The sequence below is a fragment of the Phragmites australis genome, chromosome 2 (assembly GCF_958298935.1).
Source record: "Phragmites australis chromosome 2, lpPhrAust1.1, whole genome shotgun sequence".
In the NCBI taxonomy this organism is placed as follows: Eukaryota; Viridiplantae; Streptophyta; class Magnoliopsida; order Poales; family Poaceae; genus Phragmites; species Phragmites australis.
This window is the reverse complement of record NC_084922.1, coordinates 35,788,446-35,811,354: the sequence shown is the minus strand read 5'-3', so window position 1 is coordinate 35,811,354 and position 22,909 is coordinate 35,788,446. Positions and strand designations below refer to the sequence as shown.

At 42.2% G+C, this 22,909-nt stretch overlaps 2 protein-coding genes across 2 annotated transcripts; one reads left to right on the top strand and one right to left on the bottom strand.

Annotated features, from left to right (window-relative positions):
* Nucleotides 1-11,284: 11,284 nt before the first annotated feature.
* On the top strand, nucleotides 11,285-12,074 carry LOC133910040 (uncharacterized). Its single transcript, XM_062352565.1, has 2 exons — nucleotides 11,285-11,524; nucleotides 11,646-12,074. The coding sequence occupies exons 1-2, from the start codon at nucleotides 11,357-11,359 to the stop codon at nucleotides 12,072-12,074; spliced, it is 597 nt and encodes a 198-aa protein (XP_062208549.1). The 5' UTR covers nucleotides 11,285-11,356.
* A 4,073-nt stretch (nucleotides 12,075-16,147) lies between these two features.
* Nucleotides 16,148-20,823, bottom strand: LOC133908565 (AP-1 complex subunit mu-2-like). The gene is made up of 11 exons (XM_062350643.1): nucleotides 20,398-20,823; nucleotides 20,157-20,306; nucleotides 20,006-20,068; nucleotides 19,746-19,922; nucleotides 19,555-19,658; nucleotides 17,507-17,614; nucleotides 17,328-17,424; nucleotides 17,122-17,219; nucleotides 16,896-17,037; nucleotides 16,689-16,811; nucleotides 16,148-16,610 (listed from the first exon to the last, which is right to left on the bottom strand). The coding sequence occupies exons 1-11, from the start codon at nucleotides 20,524-20,526 to the stop codon at nucleotides 16,512-16,514; spliced, it is 1,290 nt and encodes a 429-aa protein (XP_062206627.1). The 5' UTR covers nucleotides 20,527-20,823; the 3' UTR covers nucleotides 16,148-16,511.
* Nucleotides 20,824-22,909: the final 2,086 nt, after the last annotated feature.

Here is a 22,909-nt window from a genome sequence, read left to right as displayed (position 1 = left end):
AGTGGGTTGTGGGGGTTAGGCGCCTTGTGGCAAACCATGGAAAGTTTCAGGTCTTGGTAACACAAAGATTTGAGATTTTCACCAATGAAGCAACTAAAATGGCGCAAGTGCTCCAAAGATTATAGCACCGCCATCAAAGTGGAGGCATTTTATAGGAATAAAATCACTCACGTATCTGAACCATGGAGGAGTACTAGTTCATAGCTGTAAACAAAGTATCTTCTTTTATAACAAGGGGAATTTTTTAAACAAGTAAATGGGTGCAAACGTGCAAATATTGAATGATGTCCATCTAATCACCATCTGAAGACTGCGGTTGACCCCACCATCCTACCAGTGGAGGGGTTGATTTGTAGAAAACCCCTCGTGCAGCCACGAAATATCACGAAATAACCCTTTCACTAGTGGGATGGTGGGATCAACCGCAGCCTTCAAATGAGGATCGAACGGACGGTATTCACTGTTTACACGTTTACGCCCATTTATTTGTTTGCACCAAAGATTTTCCCTTATAACAAACCAATCCAACCATGAAACATGAGTTGCCGAGAAAAAGTAAAAGGTGCATTTTAAAGAAAAAGTAAAAGTGGATTTTCACTCTCCCAAAGTATCACATTGTATGCTTAACTAATCCACGTGTACATACATGTATGCTAAGAGAGGTAAGTGTGATATGGTGTCCATAGTAGCAAAACTGGGTTATGTGGTGGCTACTCGATATTAAAATCTAGGAGGCTATCTATCAAGGTATAGTAAAACGATAATGCAATACTTGTATAGGGTAGGGATCACTTGACCGACATCAATCGAGTGTAGGTTGTAAATAAGAGGACACACGATGTAGACAAGTTCAGCCTCCTGGACAATAATAGTCTTACGTCCTATATGTTGCCTTAAGCCTTATATTAACTCAAATAGATGATTACAATGTTGCCTTGAGCCTTGTATTAACTTTTCTGTGAGCTTTTGGGAAAGGTCCCAAGAGAACCAAGCCCTGCGTAGCAAAAGGCCAAGACAAAGGGATTGCTAATTTGTAGTGCTTGAGCCGGTAGATGAATTTGTTGGTCATGAAACTAGCACTAGACACACTTATTTATCAATTCGCTCGCATCATGGAGGGTTGTGGGCAAGTAAAACCCTTGCTAAAGGTTTCTAACTAGAGTTTATAAGGAAGCATGAGCTCCGCATATTCCTCCATGGATTTTATCGAGTAAATTTTTACCTTGCTACTGAGTGATGCACTTCATCAAGACTCTGATAGCACCTCGACAAAACAAGGTACCTTCCACTAGGGAGCTTTGTGGGCAATTCTTTTTAAGTCGGCACAATCCTTAAGAATAACTCAATCCTAAAGATAAGTCCGGATGTCGTCCATCCATGAATCTTCATATTCAAGTAATGCTATTGCATCTAAGGAGTTAGGCATTTCCTCTTGCACCTTCCCGTTGTATGAGTCAGTGGCTACTTCATCTTTTGTGGCTTTTCGAGACACAAATGACTTTGAGAGTTTTCCAAGAAAATCCTGGAAGTCAGAGGAGATCGGGAAGAAACTAGTCTTGCTAACATATCGTCCTAGGTATTGTCTTTTCTCGGGACAAATTGTATCTCCAATTCGATGAAGAATCGCTCCAATTTTCTTACCACTATAAGGTATGCGGCCATGGTCATATCAGAGCACTTGTACTCCTTCTTGACTTGATTCGCAACAAGCTATGAATTTCCTTTTACGAGTAGTTGTTGAATTCTAATGATACAACAATCCTTCGTATTCTGCCACATTATTTGTCGTGACAAAATTTATTTGAAGGGCATACTGCAAAGTTTCCTTTGCCGACAAAATTTATAGAATACCAACCCCTGAGGCTTGTAGTGTAAGCGAAGCATCAAGATACATGGTCTAGAATTCTCTGACCTCTAACTCCTGCTCACTTTCTGGCTTTGGGGCTACCCACTCGACTAGGAAGTCGATTAGTGCATGGGATTTAATGGTTGTTTGGCGTATGAAGTGGATTTCAAACTCTCCAAATTCTACTACCCACTTTGCAATTCTCCTAATTGCATCATGATTACATAGTACATCTCCCAAAGCGAAGGTAGAATGAACAATATTCTTGTGTGCTTTAAATTAATTCTACTACAACTACCATATACTTTAAATTAAATTCTACATCTACGAAAATATTGTTAAACCTATAATTTATTTCTACACTCATTAATTATTTCTACCAGTATCTACAATTACCAAATATCTAATTGTAACAAAAAACAATACTAAAAAAATACATAATTTTTTTACCTTATTTCTTCTTGCCCTCCTCCTCCTCCCCTCCTCCCCTCCTCCCCTCCTCCTCCCTCATTTTTTCTCTCCTTTCTCCTTCCTCCTCTCTTTCTTCTTCCTTGCTTTTTTCTCTCGCTCTCGTGAACCGAGCGCTCGCCCGAACTCACAAATGGCACCAAGGGGAGGAGGGGCCACTTGGCCGGGATAGGGCCGACAATTTTTGTGCCCACAAGATGTGAAAACATGCCACATGTTCGGTTATCGCTGCCCTAGGCCACGACTACTGATATGTCGGTAGTTTTCGAGTGCCCATCCTGCGACAATACTTTTTCGAGCCCTTAGGCCGCTACAATCCCTTTTTCGTGCCACCATGCCATGAAATCTTGCTTACTATGCACACGTGGGAATTTCACATGTGTTTTTGTTTTTCCAAAGAGTGGAAATCAATTTTTCGCGTCCCCAAGACACGAAAATCCCTTTCTCGTGGGATCAGGCCACAAATAGGTATTATTTTGTAATTTTTGTAATTTGCATATTATTTTTGAATTTTACATATAACATAATAATATTAAAAAATCGTTGCAACATTGTGTGGACAACAACTAGGTAGTGTTCAGATTTTGGATGTACATAGAACATAGCCCAGGTCAGGGTTAACAAAATCATTTAAGATCCGAAATTGCTACTGGCGATTTTCCAAAATTCGAGAAAACCGTGAAAACCGCTCAAAATTCAGTGATAATTCGATCAAATTCACTCGATCAAATTTGTAAATCGGAGGCAAAAACTGACTGAATCAACGATAGGGTAATTGCTCGATTTGAACCAAAAACTGCTCAAATTCCATCAAAAACTGATCGTATTTCCCACATTTTATTTGTGATTGAAAACCGCTCGAATCGATAAAAAAACATTCGGTTTCATCGAAAACCGCTTAAGTTCAAGGAACACTAAAAAATAACTCAATATCGTAAAGTCGATAACTAATTCATATGAGCTTCAAATCAAGTGAACCAAATTTTGTTGGTTTCCTTGTTAACATGATATACATGATAAAACTATTTATACTCATAAAACAATGTATACTTTCTGTGAGAAAATGTATTCTCTAAACCTAGTTAAATGTATATTTAATTCTTTGCTAATATAAAAATCATGAAACCAATTTTGTTAGTCTTATTACATGATCCTATGTATTTTAAAAATGCATAAACCCATGAAATAGTTATTGTAACATGCATGATAGTGTAAATGTGTTGCAACTCGATTAATTCATAACTAACCCATCACATCTCCAAAATTAGTGAAAGCAATTTATTAGTTTAATTATACTATGCTTTATGTAGGAAAAATAATTTTAGACATGAAAAAGTTAAATACATTGTTGTTTCTTAAGATGTTCACTTTATGCTTGTGAACTTTGTAAAAATTATGGAGAAATTAATAAAACTCTAAATGAAGTGAAACCAATTTTAAAGATTCTCTTAAGATACACCCTACATAAAAAAGTATGTGTTTGCATGTTAAGATTTTTCTTAATGTGATGGGCCAAATCATCATGTTCATTGGCCAATTTTAGCATTTTTCTTTTTTTCAAACTTCCTCTCGATGAAATATGATGCAAACAACATTATTTTTGAAAAAAAATTACAGAAAAAAATTGTCTCTAATATTTTTAGAATTTTCTGTGATTGTTTTTGAATTTTTTGAATTCAAATTCGAAAACTGGTCGATTTCTAAATGCGGTGCGAACCGAATTAACTGATATTCACGAATACCGAGTGGTTTTCAACGATTTTTCAAACCCTAGTCCGGGTACATGGCAACCAGACAAAACTGTTAAAACCTGACAACCCTGGAATATATATGACAGAAAAATTGATGTTGCATTTGTGCATACGCAAGATGATACCTTGTAGAGCCTTTTTACGGTCCCTAGGAGGTCTCATGATATACCACCAAATTATACCTTTAGAGGTACTAGAATTTGGTAGCTCCCAAGTTATAATTCTTGGTACCTCCTAAGGATAGTAAAAACACTATATCTTGCATACTTAATAACCATGACCTCTTAGTTCTCAAAGGGCATAATGACTGTCACCAACCTCAACGAAGAGTTGCACTTAAGAATTTATTTTTGGAACAAATTTCAATTGGATGAGTTGATGCTTTTAAATTGGAAAAACAAAAACTTTCCCCTTTGATTCTAGCTTGTTTACTCACAACATGGACACATGAGAGCATATCAAAACCCATGAGCTGCTCTGCTTACAAAATTTCGCTGTTTTTACTGGTGGACATTATGTTAGGATAATGAACAATCATATTGCATTCTCAACTCGGGCACATAATTTTATTAGGTATGACATCATATTGAAAATATCTAATCTTCGCTGTCCAATGACAAACAAGGTTAGCTTAAATGTACACATCTCCTACGAAATTTGTTATGAAAACGTTGACTTGAGTTTGTTTGTAATAACAAAAGAGTACAAATACATCAGAGATCCCGTGAATTAGGCCCTGAGAAGAACGAGTTATTGGTTAACTAAAGGAGAGTACCACACAACCCACTCAAGTGAAGATGCAATACTCTCGAAATCTATAAGGCATGTTAGCTATTGCCTTAATGTGTTCTGTTAGCTTTAATTAGCAAAGATGTTAACCTACAGGGCATTCTTGAAAGAACACACCTATATGAGTCTGATTGTTGGTTGCAGTATATGAGACTTGGGTGATCTCTAATAAACTCAGGAAGAGACCATGGAGTATGACTTATATCCTCCACCCGTGGGGTAGCCTACTAGCAGCCAAGTATCAGTTATGACTTTAAGTGAAACTCGTTTGCACAAGAATTGCAATTCAAGGTTTAGTCTATTGTACAAGTTGTAAATGAGTGTAGCTTGATGTTCTAGGTGGATGTTCAAATTAATAGTCTTCACTGAAACACTGGTATATCAAACAGTATTGAGAAAAAAGGCAAATCTTTGTGGGACTTTGAGATTTGGTGCGGTATTGTTAGAATATATGGGCTTAGCCCATTATATTTGTATAATTCCAAATAAATCTCAAAGGCTCAACTATGTAAGGGATGTGTGCTTCTTTAGTCCCACCTTGCTAGTTAAGGTGGATGGAGATCAACTTAAAAGGATTTCTCTCCTCCACCTATTTAGCATGTGTGGATGAGAGGACTAGAAGAACATACGTGCGCTCATTCACCTCACCGGGCCAGGTCGTGGCGGGGGTAGAGGGCACGAGCACGTGGCACCTGCGTGAATGGTCCACCGGAATCTGATCTAGTTGCTTGCACAAGTCTGGCTTCCTTTTGCGGTTTATTCCTTTTTTCTGCGTGGGCAAATGGATAAATATAGAAATCATGTTAGTCAAGACTACGATTATGGCGTTGTAACTGTCTCCAATCGTGGTGCATTTCAACCGTGTGACTCTCCCTTTATATATCTACCATCCGTCGCACAAAATATAGGCGCAAGTTGCATACACGTAATTAGGGTTTTGTCAGTTTCTCTCTGCTACGCTGTCACACATTGTCTACTCCATCCCGCTGCGCTGGTGTGCACCAACGAACGGGAGAGCAAGTCTCTGGAACCCGTCGCCCTTGGGATCCTGCACCGGGAGAGGGTGAATAAGGTTTTTGGGAAGCGCTCATCACGACTGCTCATGATCTGCTTTCTCTACATCATCGCGATCTACTTCGACTACTTCATCTTTATCATGCCTACTCTATCAGTATCATGGTGGCCTCTGCATCGACTACTTCATCTTCGTCATCGTCTACTGCATCATGCATCGACATCACGGGGGTGTCTGCATCTCACGTCACCATCGGGTACATACGTAAATCCTACTCGAGTACCTAGTCGAGTACATCTGCTGGTCGAGTATCTAGTCGAATATCTTGTCGAGGACATGCTCTAGTCGAGGCTTGTTGGGACTTATCGAATCCTACTCGAGGCTTATCGAATTCAGTCGGAACTAGTCGGAACATAGTCGATATTGATTTTTGCATCTATTCTTGTTCATGCTATATTAGAAATTAAATTAAATCTGAAAATACTATTATTTCCAACACTACCATGTTTTGCCTTTTGAATGTGATCCATAATTGACGCTAAACTATATGCCAACTTGATCCTGCCAAAATATCAAACTCTGTGTAGGCTGAATCCAATTGGTTGCTAGTTGTTACTACTCTATGGACCTGATGGGGATGGCCATGGCCTTCAACTGCATCATACCTGTCGGTGAATCAGGAACCGGGGGTCCCTGAATTCCGAGGCCAGGCCAACAATCCGCCACATGGTGCCATCCCGCAGAGTCTCCTCCGCGAGGTAAAAAAGATTAAGTCCCGGGAGAGGGTGCTCGGGGCCACAGTCGGTGGTCCCCGAGTACCCAAATTCCCCGATGATCTACGAAGTCTAAGTGCCGGAAAGAAAGTGCTCGGGAAGGTATATGGTGGCCCCCGAGCACCCGAGTCCCCCGACGGTCAGGAAAGCTAAGTACCGGGAGAAACGTGCCCGGGGCCGCGAGCGGTGGCCCCCCTGAGCACCCAAGTATCCCGAGGACCCACTGAAGGAAGTTCCGGGAGAGAGTGCTCGGGGCTGCGTGCAGCAGCCCCCGAGCACTCGGTCCCCCGAGGATCCGTACAAGCGTGCCCGGGGGGGGGGGTGCTCGGGGAGGTGAACAGTACTCCCGAGCTCTCGGTTCCCCGAGGACCAAGAAAGGGCACTCTCGGGAGGGAGTGCTCGGGGAGGATCCCCGAGCACTCGGTTCCCCGACGACCCAAAGAGCCCCCTGACAGTGCCCCCGAGGGGCCCACTGATGAGGTGTCAGCCAGTCAAAGGTCCAAGGCCGTATTTAAAGAGCGTGTGTGGCCTGTCACCTCCAACTGCTCCCGCCACGCTCGGTGTCAGTTCCTACCACATTCTGGCAGAAGGGCGTGGGGTCATTGAATGCACGGGTCCCATCCCGTGTCATCCGGCCCGTCTCAGGATAACGTCGTAAGGGCCGAGGCGTTCCGTCTGCCGCGCTGCTGTGGCAGGAGAACAAGACAGGGCGGGCACGCCGGGCCGCTCCGCGGCTGCCCGGTGGGCCCTCTCCAGGGCGCCCGTTGCCAGTGCATTTATGGTGACGGATGACCGGGCGTGGGACGCATTTTCCACCCCCGATCACTTCGCATAGAGGCTATGATGACGCCCTTTCCATTTATGGTGTCTCGGAACTCGTGCCCCCCCTCCCGTTCGGGGTACGCTATTGACGGCGGGTATTTAAGGCTGCCGGCAGCACAGACAAAAGAGAGAGCTCTCGGGCAGAAGAGGTTTTTTCTGAAGAAGTTTTCGAGGTAGCGAAGAGAAGATCAAGAGCACCCAAAGCCAGCAGCTACACGCAGACCGAAGAGCAAGGAGCCCCAGGCTCTAAGATAGATAGACATTCTTGTAACCAGCAACATCTTTGAGGGACATTCTCAAGGCATTTATAGTATCCATACATGAATAGGGTGTTACGCCTCCGTGCGGCCTGAACCTGTCTAAACACCAGCGCATTTACTCCGTTCCACATTAGATCATTCCACCCCACCGGCCATTGCATTCATACCCATTTATTTTTCCGACAAACATATTCAGGATCATCCCCCGACCGAATCTCTAAAAAGGGGTCCCCCAAGATCCCTACGATAGAAATTAATCCTCCGACAATACCGGTGACCCCAATATGTGAATGTAGCAACTCGGTGGCCAGGCCAGCTCCAGAGCTCCTCACCAATCCCACGCTCCTAGACACCTAGTTGTGTCATTGTTCGGTCATGCATGTGTAGTTTAGCCCTGTTTTACGGCGTCCTTGCTCTGGCTTACAAAGATTCAATATTCCGTTTCAATACTATTTATTTGTCCAGTTGAAACGACTTCCATTTAAAAAAAAATCAGATTTGTATCGATATGTCGGCTGGTTCTCTAATTGGTATATCTTGCTGATGCTTAAGGGTGTGTTTAGTCAAAGAGATATTTTTAGATGGGAGATGGTCATTCAGTTTTATAATGTGTTTGGTTAGAGAGAAAGCTGGGGAATATTTTCCTTAGATGTTAGATGAACTTATCATGTAAAATTGATCGGATGAAGTCATTCATATTCTAGATGAGCTTTATTCTTACTGATGTGGTATATTCTGGTTGGTTCAAGTAAATACACTTTTTTGTTAGCACGTTTTAAATAATATTATCTCCTAAACCGTTTATCAGATTTACGATCTAACTGTACCATTGTACTTGCAATTAAATCAACAAAATAAGATTTCGCATGATTATATTTTGATGCAAAACTAAATATATGACAAGCGGGTCTCATAAATTTTAGTTAACCCATCCAAGTTTTATTCATCCAATCAAATAAGAAATTGGATCACCCTATCTATACTATCAAACAAAAAAATTAGATCCATATCCAACAAAATATGGATGACCATATCGCATCCAAGCTTATTCCTCAACCAAACACACCCACTATGTGAAAATATAGCATAAGTGACAGGTGATACCCATCATGGGTGACGAGTCCCGCACCTGTCACCTCGAACGTGTCACTAATAACTAGTCATAAGTTATGGATAAGGACCCATCACCAATTAGATAATTGTTGATGGGTAAAAACTTGACATGTCACTAATGAAGCTCATAAGTAATGGGTAAGTGATATGTCATGGTTGTGACCAAAACGAGAAAAGTCTAAAAAAATATTTTTTTTGACTTGACCCGAGCAAGCCCAAGCTCATCGCATATGCCCCACAAGCCATGCTATTTTTAAAGTATTTTCAATCTTTGCATTCGCATGAAACGAACCCGCCACCACTCTCGCGCGTGAACCCCATCACCAACTCAGCTATTACATTGTTGTGATATGGAGTGAATATTTTATCCTTTTAAACTTTGTTAGTGAAGGTTATAAATAATGGGTCATAACCGTGACTCGTCACTAATAACATAGGTGATAGGTCATAACCGTGATTCGTCACTTAATAACATAGGTGATAGGTCACGGTTATGACCCGTCACCTATGTCTATGTTACCAATTTGAATTATAGGTTGCTCTAAAGCTTAACCATAAAGGAAATGAAAACACTTTTAATGGTTCGATTCAAAGTATTGGAATCAGAGAGTGGGATTAAAGTTTAATTGAGCTATTCACTTTGATACAAAGCAGCTACAGAATTGAAATAAGTAATATAACGAATGTTTCATATAAGTGATCCGGAACGCTCTTGGTAAAACGGATATAACTTTTACATACGGACTTCGATTTTATTGTTTTTTGACTCTACGAACATCTATAGAAAAATTTACATCCGTTTTTCCCTGAACTTGTCAAGTTAGGCGAATTTTTTTTGGCCAAAAATGGCTTAAAAGATTGAGTTCTCGCTCCTGAAAGTTTCTGCACTATTTTTGGAACACATGTTTGTGTCTATAGCTACCACCCTGACATTAAAATTGAGCAGATATGTACAATGGTTTCTATTCTAGTACTATTGAGGTGAGAAAAAATAAGATAAAAATAAAATAAAAATAAAAAATTATTGCATCATGCTATGTACATATATACTATATAAGCAAATTGTTGAATGTGTATTATTTCTTTTACTACATATTTTATGGTCTGCAAATAAATGCAACTAGTTATTATTTTTAATTAATAACTAGTTATTATTTTTAATTAATAGTATCTAGATTTATAATTGATAAATTATGAAGGATAAATTATCTTTTCTCACAACTACCAAAAAAATTGATGAGTTGATGGGCTAATATATTTAATATTTTATCAAACTGATTGACTAATACATCTAATGATTGAGTAGTTAAAATTCCTTTATCTGCTTAGTTGCATTAAACTGGTTATTAGTGACGGGTCAAAACTTGATACGTCACTAATGATTTTTTCAGGATAATCCATCACTGATGAGTTAGTTATTGATGATGATCACAACTTGACCCGTCACTTATGACTGATCTAGGATGACATGTCACTGATGACGAGTCATAAGTGACAGGTCACAACTTGACCTATCACTTATGTCTAGCCTAGGATGACTTATGAGTCGCAACTATGATCCGTCACTTTTAACATAAGTGACGGGTCATATTATGACTCGTCACTAATTTTGTATCTCATTTGTCTGTTTTTCACGTAGAGACCCTAAATAATTCTGATCGCTTAAAGTAGAAGAAGCTATACTCATGTACATGAGCTGGCTATTCAAACGGTGTAACTCACCTCTTTTCGCCAGCTTAGACTTCGGGAGCTAAAAGTCCTCTCCCGTTAAAATCATAATCTCACTATGTGATCCCATCTTTTAGAAGAAAAAAAATTGGTCACTTCGTAAGTGGCCGCTAGTTTGATCGCTGTAACTCCCCGTTTCCATTGTATTCAAACGGAATTACCGAAACCAAGGTACGGAGGGTAGGATGAGAGCAGAGGAGATAGAGTTTCTCAGCAGCAGCCTGCTACTGTTTACAATCCGACAAAGCAGCAAAAGCAGGAACCCCTCACACTGAGGCAGACTAGAGACAGTGCAAGGCAGACTAGAGACAGTGCAGTGCTGGACCAAGCATTGAAGACAGTGCAAGGCAGACTAGAGACAGAACAGAAGATGTACCGAGCATAGAAGCTTCTTCAGCAAAACACCCGCCCGAGTTGAGACATCAATATGAGCAGTCCCGTCGCCTTGCATCTCCAGAGCCGTGATTGCAGATTGGAGATCGCAGCATGGGGGCTATACATTACATCCTCTCTTGTATTTTGTCTGTACATTCCACGTTTGCCAGCTTACTGCATAGCACACAGTAGAAATTAGAAACATAAAACCAATTCCAACGGTGGAGCGACCTACAAACAAGGATAGCCAACCGCCACCCCGCAAAAATTTACGGCCAATTTTGGCTTGCCGTCAAGTCCCGTCCTCATTACCACCACCATTTGACCGGTTTCTTCTCCGATGCTAACAGCTTTCGTTTATACCTTCTCACGCCCTTTTCTTCTCTCTTCTATAGCTCGTTCCACACGGCCACCCGATGTTCCGATACCTCGCCGCTCTGATCCTCGTCGCCGCCTTGGCGGCGTCTTCGAGCTCCGGTGATGCCCGCGTGGTCCAGCCCGTCGCCGATCCTGCCGCCGCTGCCGGCCGTCGATTATTGTTTGGCTCCATCGGATGCAATGAATGCGTAGCCATATGCCAACAGGTAGCACATGCATATGTAGCATGGAATTCTGTAGCGTAGGCGGTATACAGCGCCCGGCTGCGCCGCCAGGCTTTCTTGCACCGTCTTACAGATGCAATTGAACCGCATGCATGGAGTGCAGGTGCACTACACGACGCTGTGCGCGACGATGACGACGCTGCCCGGGGTGACGACGCCGCTGCAGCTGCTGGACACGGCCCTACGCATCACGGCGACGAAGGCAGCGATGACAGAGGTGAAGCTCGACCAGGCGATGAAGTTGGCCAGCGGCATGGGCAACGCGATGTCGTCGTCGTTGGAGTCGTGCAAGGAGAGCTACGCGTCGCTGGTGGACTCGCTGCAGACCACGCGGAACACGCTCAAGAGCGACGGCAGCAACGCGGACCTCATGTCGGAGCTGTCGGCGGCGGGCACCTACTCCACCGACTGCGAGGACATCTTCGACGAGCGGCCGGAGCTCCAGTCGCCCATACCAGGGGCGCAGCGCCATGTCAGCCGCCTCGTCAGTAACTGCCTCGACCTGGCAGCCACCATCAAGCAGCAGCCCTAGACAAACGTGGACACCGTACGTAGCAGCGGCAAGCACGCGTGCATGTTGCACTGCAGAGCATACAAACATGCTGCATGCATGTACGTTTGTATACATGACTGCTAGTGCACATTTGTCATGGGGATCGGAGGGGCAGTGCATTAATGTTTTACCACGCTAATAGTGCGACTAATCTTGCTATAATATTTTATTATGATAATTTTTAATTAAATATTAGTCTCTTTAGCTATTTTACGAGGTCTTTTAGTTAAAAAATGCATAAAATTAGAAAAAAGATAAAAATTATGTTAGTGGAAAAGAAAATTATTTATACTCCAAACATATACCAGAACCGTGTGTGTGTATATACGGCGAGGCTATTTTGCGCCTATGCGCAGTTGCTATTCGCACTACGCACATCCTCCAGTTACAACCCGAAACACTGTGAGTTACAACTTGTTAGGTAAACTAGTTACAACTTCACGTCTATAAATACATAATTGCAACACGAGAAGCTAACACTGTGAGTTACAAATTGTTATTCGCACTGCGCACATCCCCCAATTACAACTCGAAACACTGTGAGTTACAACTTGTTAGGTAGACCAGTTACAACTTCACGTCCAGAAATACATAATTGTAACACGAGAAGCTAACACTGTGAGTTACAACTTGTTATTCGCATTGCGCATATCCCCCAGTTACAACTCGAAACACTGTGAGTTACAACTTATTAGGTAGACCAAATACAAGTTCACGTCTATAAATACATAATTGCAACACGAGAAGCTGACACTGTGAGTTACAACTTGTTATTCGCACTGCGCACATCTCCCAATTACAACCCGAAACACTGTGAGTTACAATCCGAAACATTATGAGTTACAACTTATGGAGTGTACGCAGAGATAAACTACAGTAAACATACCTGCAGAATATACATACAGTATATATATATATATTCGATTCGTATATATTTTAATTAACTATCAAAATTGTACTTAGATGAGTCAACAGATCAGGGCACGATGGCGCCAACGGCAGAGCAGAGACTTGGTTGTGCATCAACGACATGCGCTGTGCTCGCATCCACCCCTCGGAGTCTAGTGCTTCGATGAGGCCAGTGCCCGGCCGCACGAACAGTGGCGGAGCTATGGGCCCCAGCAGGGGTCATGCCCTCCAACGTCAGAGATTTTTTTTATCCCTGTATTGATTATATAGTTTATTGTATAATGGGCCTCATTAGCAGCTGCATGGGCCTAAGTAGGTAATTAGTTTAATGTATATGTCTGGCCTTCTAGCTTCTACCGATTGCTATTGGCTAATCTACATCGAATTGGCTGCCGGTGTTGTTAAATTAATGATATCATTTGACCTTGTGTTTATTATACATGTTATAAAAGAACTCACGAGTATCACAGACCTGTTTTGCAAAAGGTTACAACAAAAATATCAAGATATTGTGAATGCTAGGATGTTGCCACTACCAAAAAGTTAATTTAAGAATTTAAGAGATCATGGTTGAAATAACTTATTAGTGATGTGACATCATTTTGTGGTAAACAAGGAATTGAAGTTCCAAATATAAATGGGTTTTATGCAGATTTTATTCGATCTCGTGTGGAGAATGAGACAACAGTTGAGCATCACTACAGATATGACATTTTCACAGTTGCAGCTAATAATTCATTTTGTGTAGCTCTTTGGATCCTAAGAATTCATTTAGTTCATTTTAAAATTGATGATATGTGCTTGTTGGCTTCAAAATTCTATCTCACAAATTTTTCAAAACCAGAAAAAATTAACTTGAGATATCAATTACAACATTATGAGCTTGATGTACTGCAAATTCAAGGTTTCAGAATTTGTCAACTATTGCTGATCTTTGTCATCGGCTAGCAAAAACTAGAAAATCGAATGACTATTATTTGATCGATACGTTATATAATATTTCCCCTTTTTGTTTAGTTGCTTATCTTGTTCTGATCACTTTTGCAATTTGAAGATACTAATTATTTTTTCTTGACAGGTTGATTCAGCTTGTTCTAACCCTACTAGTTTCAACTACAACGACATAGCATGCATTTTCTACAATAAAACTTGTTAACATAAGACATCAAAACAAAATAGGAGATAAGTTTCTAAGAGATTGTTTGACGAAAGATATTGCAATAGAGTTCACAACTTATACATTTATTAACGACTCACACAAAGTATGCCTAAAATAAAATGGCTAGTTATTCATCTTTTTTTTTTTTTGGCTACTTGACTGCTTTTATGTAATAGAATTATGAACTTCTATGTTAACAATATTTAGTGCATACATAAGTAGTGAAAAATTGTGAAATATATAGTCAATCTTCATACTTAGGACATGTTTGGTAGAGTTTTCTCTGATCTAAATTCTCTGTGGTGAGTGATTTTCTGGAGAAAGTATTTTTATAGTTGAAAGTGATTCTCTAAAATAAAATATACGGAGAAAGTGATTCTGTGTGGGAAGTGAATCAGTAAAAACTGTTTTTTTTCAGCTCCATAACTTCTAGTTTATTTAAGAGAATCACTCCCACAGATTCCACTCAGAAAGCTAAAAGCTGTAAGCTACTGTTTAGCAGAACTTTCTCTGATTTCAATAAAAAAAAATAGAGCTCTGCTAAACAAACTCTTATTGATCGCGCAGTATGTTGATCGCTCCACCACTGCGCATGAACCACCGACTACTCCCTCCCGCACGCCGACTCTGGCCAGCCGATAAGAAGGCGCACCACCGGGTGAACCCTGATCTCTCCAGCAAGGAGGCAGCCTCCAGGTTGCCAAGGAGACTGTACCCCTGTTGTCTGCCTCCTCGGGGTTGCTGAAACCATCAATGGCCTCCTCGCCGATGTTGAAGCCCGGCAGAAACGTTGCGCAGTACAAGAGGCAGGTCTTCAGCTCGACATCGCAGAACCAGTAGTAGCTGCGCTTCAACAGCGAGAGCACGTAGGAGTGGAAAATTCTACTAGCGTATGTAGACGTATGTTTTATATAACCGCTTAATAATTATTTGATAAAAAAGATGAACGACTAAGATAAACTATACATATAAGGACGTGCAGCAGCGTTGCCTTCCCCACCCCGGCCATGCCATGAATGCCCACCATGCTGACACTATCATCTTGCATCAGAGCATACAGATCATCCAAGATGGACTGCCTTCCAATGCACTCATTGCTCGGCATCGCCAAGAACAAGTTGGAGCATACCTTACTGACCACCGCCTCGAAGTCACCTTTGCTCTTGAGGCTGCGCGCCTGCAACCGCATCTCGTCGGCCCTCTTGCTGATCTGGTAGGCTGACCAGAGACTCCATGAGTTCCGCTATTCATGGAAGCCGTCCTGTATCCTCGCACCTTCTCTCTCCAACACCACTACGGACTCCATCCACCGCAGCTGGCTCGTCAGCATCATCCCCTGCTCGACTGCGGCGTTGACGCGGCGTCCCTCCTACTTCCCAGCTCCCTTATCTCCCTTGACAGAGCGCCGATGAAGGTGTCGCAGGATAAGACGTACTGGAAGGTCCGGGAGAAATCCGTGAAAGGGCCGAAGACGAGATCGAACAAGGATCGTATGAAATCCATGCCCAGGAGAGGGGCCGAATTCACAAGGATGAAAGAAGAAGCAAGGGAATGATTTTGCAGCGTCTCGTTTCTATTGCAAGATGCAGAGAAAGATGCAGGCGAATGTTTTTGCAGCCTCTCCCAGTCTTCCTACAGGCTACAGGCAAGTTGCCCCCACAATCGTTCCAAAGACATGCAATCTTTCAGTAGACTTTAAGGGTCAGATTAGTGGTCGGCATAGGAGCAATTTAGCCTGATGAATGCGGATAATATAATTGGTGGTCGGCATAGGAGCAATTTAGCCTGATGAATACGGATAATAGAGAAACATATTTAACTGCTTATATATACTGTTCTAATCTGATTCGACGGATGTAAATATACGTCCGTAATATGGTCTGACGGATGCAGACTGCATATGCTCATACAGGCAACATAATCTGAACGTTAACTTCATGTTCAGTAGAAGAGCAACATAATCTGAACGTTAACTTCAAAATCATAAGACAAGTATTTCGCTGACCTCAGATTAGCTCAAGATTTTCCGTGTAGTACAAAGAAAGAAGCAAATCCAAGTTCTGTGCCCACAAAAATTAAATCAATAATGATACAAGTGGACTGAAAAGTGAAAGTTTTCTTTTTCCAAAACTATACTTGATGGGTAACTTGCAGTAACCATGGTAAGGTAAGCCTAACAAGATGAACAACAAACCACGGGGGGAAAAAAACCTTGCATGGCAGAGCTTTTCGGTAGAGGACTTCCATGCTAGTCCCAAAGCCAACTTTTTGCTGCGTACCAAGCAAATATGTATCTTCAGAGTCTTGCAGCTTGATCAACGTCTTCCATCAGCCAGGAAAGAGAGAACTCACATAAGCCTCAGCTCATATTCACCAGCCATGGTGATGTATCTAACCCAGGGAAGTGCCTGGTAACCACTCTTTTCAATTATCTTCAGATACCGAACCTGCACAAAAAAATGGCATACATTTATCTGAGGGTGCCATAGAAATTAGCATTGACAACATACTTGCAATCAGATTACCTGAATGCCTGATACAGTGAAATATGGTATCTCAAATTTCACTCGTACCGGCGCCTTCTTTTCAGGGGCCGCTTCTTCCGCTGTTATACTAGGAAGACTAAATTCTGCTCTGCACATGTATTCCTAGAAGAACAGCTCCAGTATATTAACACATCTCCAAGTAACAGCGAACAGAAGTCGAAGGATTAATTTAGAAACAGTAGTTACCTTGCCGCCAGGAAACGATTTTACTTTCCAGACCATCGCATCTCTCTCAGGTGCATATGCAGCAGAACCCATTGAAGTTCTTATATTTGGGTTTGTGGCATCTAAAGGAACAGGAATTTCAATTTCAACATTTGTTGCTGTGCTGCAAATGAGAAAAGAAACCCATTATTTAAAAAAGCTCATTCCTGTAACACAGCAAATCTTGCTTATTGTAAAATGAACTCACCTCCTTTCCTTGAACTGGCTCCTTGCCTTCACCATGAGTTCTATACGGCTTCTAGAATGTTTCTCAATTTGCGCTTCCACCCAGATAAGAGGTTTCACCTGAAGGACATCAAGTGAAGACAGGCATGTGAATAGAGGACAAAAAGAAGGCATTCCATACATCTAAGGCATCCCGTAGTTGTATCATTCAGCGATCAGAAAGAGAACCTGAGTGCTAAGCCTGTATGTCATTAGATCAAACGATCCATCGGGAGGTACAAAAGATATAGTCCTATCATTATCAAATCTAGCCAAACGTACACACCTATCAAAAAAAGAGAGAATGGTCATGCCCAAGTCAAGATGCGACCGATTTGGTGAAGAAAAGATTAATATTGTTTGCTTACTGATGAAATTTGATATCATCGAGATCTATTGCTTTTCCTTTAGCTGCTCGGCCTTGAGCCTCCAAAAGAACCCTATCATTCAACCCAAGTTTGCACTCAGGCATTCCACTGTTTCAAAATACATCTGGCTATTAGGGTTATATATGTATATTGGTATGCAAGGAAAACATAGATAGCAAACATATTTAGATGGTAAGTCTGACATCATGAAATGATTATTTCAAGGCACTAGTTGAAAGGTAGTCTTTGATATTAGGAAGCAGAATAACAGAGTTCTGGTAATCAGCAAACCAGTCTCGCTTCTTACTAGTTACATCTTAATTTTAACGTAGGCCATAAGTTTCCAGTTCTGCTCAACATTTTAAAACAGAAAACACAACCAACATCTGCAAACTGAAGTTGGCAGTATGGATAGGAATCTGGTGCAGTACCAACGTTAACATAAAGAAGGTATTGACTTCACAACTACCAGTGTAATATACTCATATCTAGGTAACAACATTTAGGGCCTGTTTGGCAGAGGCTCCCAGAGCAGCTTCCCGGCTGGAATCAGGGAGAGCTCTGACAAACAGCAACTTTTAACTTTTAGCTCCCTGAGTGGAATCCGTGGGAGTGATTATCTGAAATGAACTAGAAGCTAGGGAGCTGAAAATAACAGCTTCCTCTGATTCACTTCCCACACATAATCACTTCCTTCATATAATTTATTCTAGAGAATCACTAGATAATCACTTTTAGCCACAAAATCACTTCTCCCAGAGGATCACTTTCCGCAGAGAATTTGAATCAGGGAGAGCTCTACCAAACAGGCCCTTAACCACTCTTGAAATTTTACTGTTCAATAGTTAATGACTGAAATTTTCTAGCCTTATGATTATGTATATAACTTCTAGTTCTCAATGAAAGACTCATATCTAGGTAACAACATTTAACCACTCTTGAAATTTTACTGTTCGATAGTTAATGACTGAAATCTTCTAGCTTTATGATTATGTATAGAACTGCTAGTTCTCAATGAAAGTATTAACCAACAGGAGCCACAGGGAATGAAATTTATAGCTTCTACTTAGATCAATGTATATCTCTAAAATAACAATGAAAGGAGACATTTGCAACTTAAGTACAATTGGGAGTTGAACAACCAATACCACATGTTAAATAAAGCATTGCTCAATGATAGCCATTGCAACGGAACATTATACAGAAATAGTTAAAGATACAATTAAATTCTATCTCTGAGCTAGAGTAGGATAACTGGACTAGCCCAAGACATTCGTCATGTTTTTTTATGACATATTGCAAGATTTATGTCACATCAAATTGATCAAGTACAACAAAATCATCTATAAGTTGGAGACAAAATAAAGATGAAGGGTCAAGAATAGGAATTCATGCAATCTTCCAGAAGCGAAGTAACCAAAAAAAATGAAGCACTACATTTAGTGTATGATGAAAGTTACAAGATAGAAATTAAATCACGTTCCATTAAAAAATGAAAACACAAGAACCCATGGCAGAAGTGTTATAGAATAACATAATAAATACCGTAAAATTGAGCATATTACCTAACAAGCAAATAGCTGGAATCAAATCTAGCAATAATGACTCCGATTATAAATTTTACATATATTTCATTCACTATCTCTATTCTCTACTGCATAAATAAGAGGAAACCTACTCAATAAAAGCACAGGGATCTTATCCAGTATAAAGTCTGTCAGTCTCAGGGCCATATTCCCCGCAAAAAAAAGAAAAAAGAAAAAAAGTCTCGGGGCCATATTAGCCCATAACACCCCAATGATAAGCAACATAATTTCTAGTCTGCAAACTAATAACCACTTGAAGGTCATCAATATATTGATTACTCGTCTCAATGCCTGACAAACAGTCTTCTAAAAGGGCTTAAACTGTGGGTTGGGAACTTCATTTATTTGTGAGATCCCAGATAAGCTGTCTTTAAGTCTTCAATCTTTAGCAAAATGATCGGTATTGAGTTCCTCAACAGATGTATCATGAAGCTAGTTCCACAAATGACAATGCAAACTTACCTCAAATATGTTCGCATCTTAAGTGCCCCAACGACATCTGATCTTACAATCTGCCCATTGCTGTTAACTAGAATGTTAACACTCTCCACTACATCCAAGAACACCTAGAAAAACATAGATTTGGTGGTTTATCAAGTATTATCACAAAATTGTCTGCATTAAATGGGAGAGCAAATAGTATATCAACTTACTTCATTCTTCTTGTACCGAATCCCCTCACTCCTCCATGACACAGCATTTGTCACAGCCATTGGTGGCCTCTGCGAGACCTCCATCCTGTACGCGTCTGTCTTGATAAACTCGCTCAAGATCTTCGCCTCTGTATATTGCGGGTACCCAAAATCCATCATCTCATCAAGCAACTCATACTACACGCACAAAATGGGCACCCCCTTGAGTCATATACCAGCAAATGCACAGCAAACAGCAGTATAGATAAACATTTACTTACCACGACAACAAAATTATCCCTGAGGGACTCTTCCTCCAACTCCTCGAAGTAGTGCTTGAACACCTGCACTCACGCACAGACAGCATGAACAAACCGGACGCTAAAATGACATCTCCATCTCTCTACAAACAGAGGAGGCTCAGGCACGTACATCGACGACGCGGTGGAGGAAGAGGAGGATGCTGGCGGCGTTGCAGTTCTGGCGGGAGGCGGTGAGGAGGAAGACGTTGTTGTGCTGGATGAACATGTAGGTGATGCCGGCGTCGTCGTAGACCACCGGCGAGTGCGCTTCCGCGTCGTCCTGCCCATTCCACAGCAACTCAACACCAGGGCCGCACAGATCTCAGGAGCACAGACAACATGCGAGGCAAGAGGGTCGGGCGGCTGCTTACCTCCTTATCAAGGAGCTTGGTGAAGAAACGCTCGGCCTGGAGCGCGGAGACGTCGCCGCGGTAGTCGCGCCAGACGAGGACGCGGCCCTTGATGTCCAGCAGGAACAGCGCCGACACCGCGCCCGCCATGGAGGGAAATCTCGTTCTCGCCCGCCCGCCGGATCTGGATCGGCACGCCCTCTCTACCTGCGGCCGGCGGCGGCCATGCAGGGGTGGGGAGGAGGGTGTTCTCGGATCTCGCCTGCTGCGCCGGCTCACGACGTGCTCGTGGCGGTGCGGTGTTTGGGTGGATCGGAGCCGGACGCGGGGATCGGAAGTGGAGAGGGCGAGAAGGGGGCAAGGTCAGGGTTGTTTTCTTCCGTCCCGCTGAGAGGTGCGGCCGGTGTGCTGTCCGATGTGGAGCTTTGGCCCCTCTGGGTCGGAAGTGAAACTGGTTAACCAAACATTGTATACGCAGATCTGGGTCACAGTCTATGAAAACGTTCTAAAAAGATCGGAAAAAGTCTAAATTACTTTTAGTTTCACAATTTTCTTTTATAAACAAAGTTAATAATGATAATATAGAAAAAAAATATAATACCAAAAAATCAAAAACGGTGTTGTCATGATAAAAATATGATAGTATTATCGATCGAAAATCAATAATTTAAACCTAAAAGCATCCAACCATAGCTCTGAGCATTAACTCTGATTTATAGTGTCTTATGTCTGTACTACTAAAAAGAATGTTCAGTTAGCAATTCAGTCGTAGCTTCTTCGGTTACATCATATGGGCTAAATGATAGGTATTTGGTAAGTGTTTCTAGAATTATAACTTCAACCTACCATGACTGACTGAGCGAATAGACAATAGGAGGCTGGGCTAGGAGAGTGGGAGTAGGGGTGGCAATGGATCGAGTTAGGTTTTCATAGGTTTTAGATCCGACGAGGGCAGGTTCGTGAGGAGAGGCCCCACAGGGCCATCAGGTCAAGGGCCTAACCCAATTTGGATTCGGATTTGGGTTGCAGTTTGCACCCACTGGTGCCCCACGGCTCCCTAAATCTGAGCCTATCACCGAGACAGCCTATTACCACGCAGTAGTCTACCTCTGGGTCGTGTGAGCCTCCGCTCCGCTCACCGTTACCATGCTCGACGTCTCTGCTCACCAACCCGATTACACGAGGATGTTAGGCACTCACGAACCTAGGGCTAGGTGGTGGCAGCTCATGTGCGGCATGTCGGCACGGTTATGTGACAGCACAACCCCCTCCCTCCCTCCCCTACTCGGGTTGGCTGCTGCCCTAGGCAATAACAGCTCTTATGCGGCGCGCTGGCGAGGGAATGCATGGTGAAAGGCGCCCAGCCGATGACGGTGACAAAGGAGGTGAAGCCGCCCTCCCCAATCTCCCCCAATCCGACCAGATGGTGGTGACAAAGGAGGTAAAGATTTTCCGATCTGCTACAGATCATGTTGCGAGCCTACGATGGAGCGGATGGGCACCCCTCAGATCGACGGATTGACCAAGATCTCCCCCACAAGGTTTGATAAACCTATCCCTCTCTCCCTCCTCCCATTAATGACCCTATTTCGGTTGGATCCCCATGTAGCCGGCAAGGGAGGGTGTGACGACGCGGAAGCGGGCGGTGCAGGCGAAGAAGCCATTGCGTTCACATAGAGGGGGGAGGACGCATCGGGTCACGGGACCCCGACAGGGTAAGACCGAGGCCTGGGGCCATTTTGCACCGAGTAACCATTTCGGGGCCAGGTTGGATTTAAGATCTCAAGTTTCGAGTAGGGTGCATTGTTGTTCCACTCAGCCCCGACCTGACCTGTTGCCACCCCTAGGTGGGAGCCTAGGAGACATGTTGCTTGTTGGGCCGTGGGTCGTACCCGAGTTGGGAAAGACCACGGGAAGTAGAAACATGAATGACATATTGTAATTCCTGGTCCAAAACGGAAGAACTCGAAAACAATAAAAAAAAAAGCCAAATTGTTTTCGTTTCCATTTTCATTTTTTCAATATATTGTTTTCGGTTGCTATGGTTTGAAAAGTTCGAAAATGATCTCCGGAATACCGAGAATTACCGTTTTTGTTTTCATCCCTACTCACAGATGAAAATATCTTTTTGAGAAAAATGTAGGATAGTATATTATAATTAAAAATAAATACAGTTATGTACAAATAAGAGAAAAAAGAAACAGACAAATAAAATTACAAAGAATGTAGTCATTCCTAAGTGTAGGCAAAACCCTAAAATATTGTATTATTTTGTGGTGGCAGCGACTAACAGTTATATATAGAGATAACCAATCAGTACAGACGTGACACGATTGGTTTCGATATATATAATAGTGTTAATCATTTTATATTAAAAAAAACTACAAAAGAAGGTTAAACCTGTGTGAGCAACCGGACTCGATTTGAAAGGACCATTCATGTAAGTGTTGTGTGCCCGCGCTCTTTACCTCGGCCATAGCCTAGCAAAGCAAGTGAGCATGCATATGTTCTACTAGTCTTCTCACCCGCAAAT

What these genes read in the sequence shown, in the direction of transcription:
- LOC133910040 (XM_062352565.1), top strand. Translation starts at nt 11,357, where the DNA reads ATGTTCCGATACCTCGCCGCTCTGATCCTCGTCGCCGCCTTGGCGGCG. An exon ending in GCGTAGCCATATGCCAACAG is followed by an intron (nt 11,525 to 11,645) that starts GTAGCACATGCA and finishes CATGGAGTGCAG; the next exon opens with GTGCACTACACGACGCTGTG.
- LOC133908565 (XM_062350643.1), bottom strand. Translation starts at nt 20,526, where the DNA reads ATGGCGGGCGCGGTGTCGGCGCTGTTCCTGCTGGACATCAAGGGCCGC. An exon ending in TTCGGTACAAGAAGAATGAA is followed by an intron (nt 19,659 to 19,745) that starts GTAAGTTGATAT and finishes ATGTTTTTCTAG; the next exon opens with GTGTTCTTGGATGTAGTGGA. An exon ending in AATCGTTTCCTGGCGGCAAG is followed by an intron (nt 16,812 to 16,895) that starts GTAACTACTGTT and finishes CTGTTCTTCTAG; the next exon opens with GAATACATGTGCAGAGCAGA.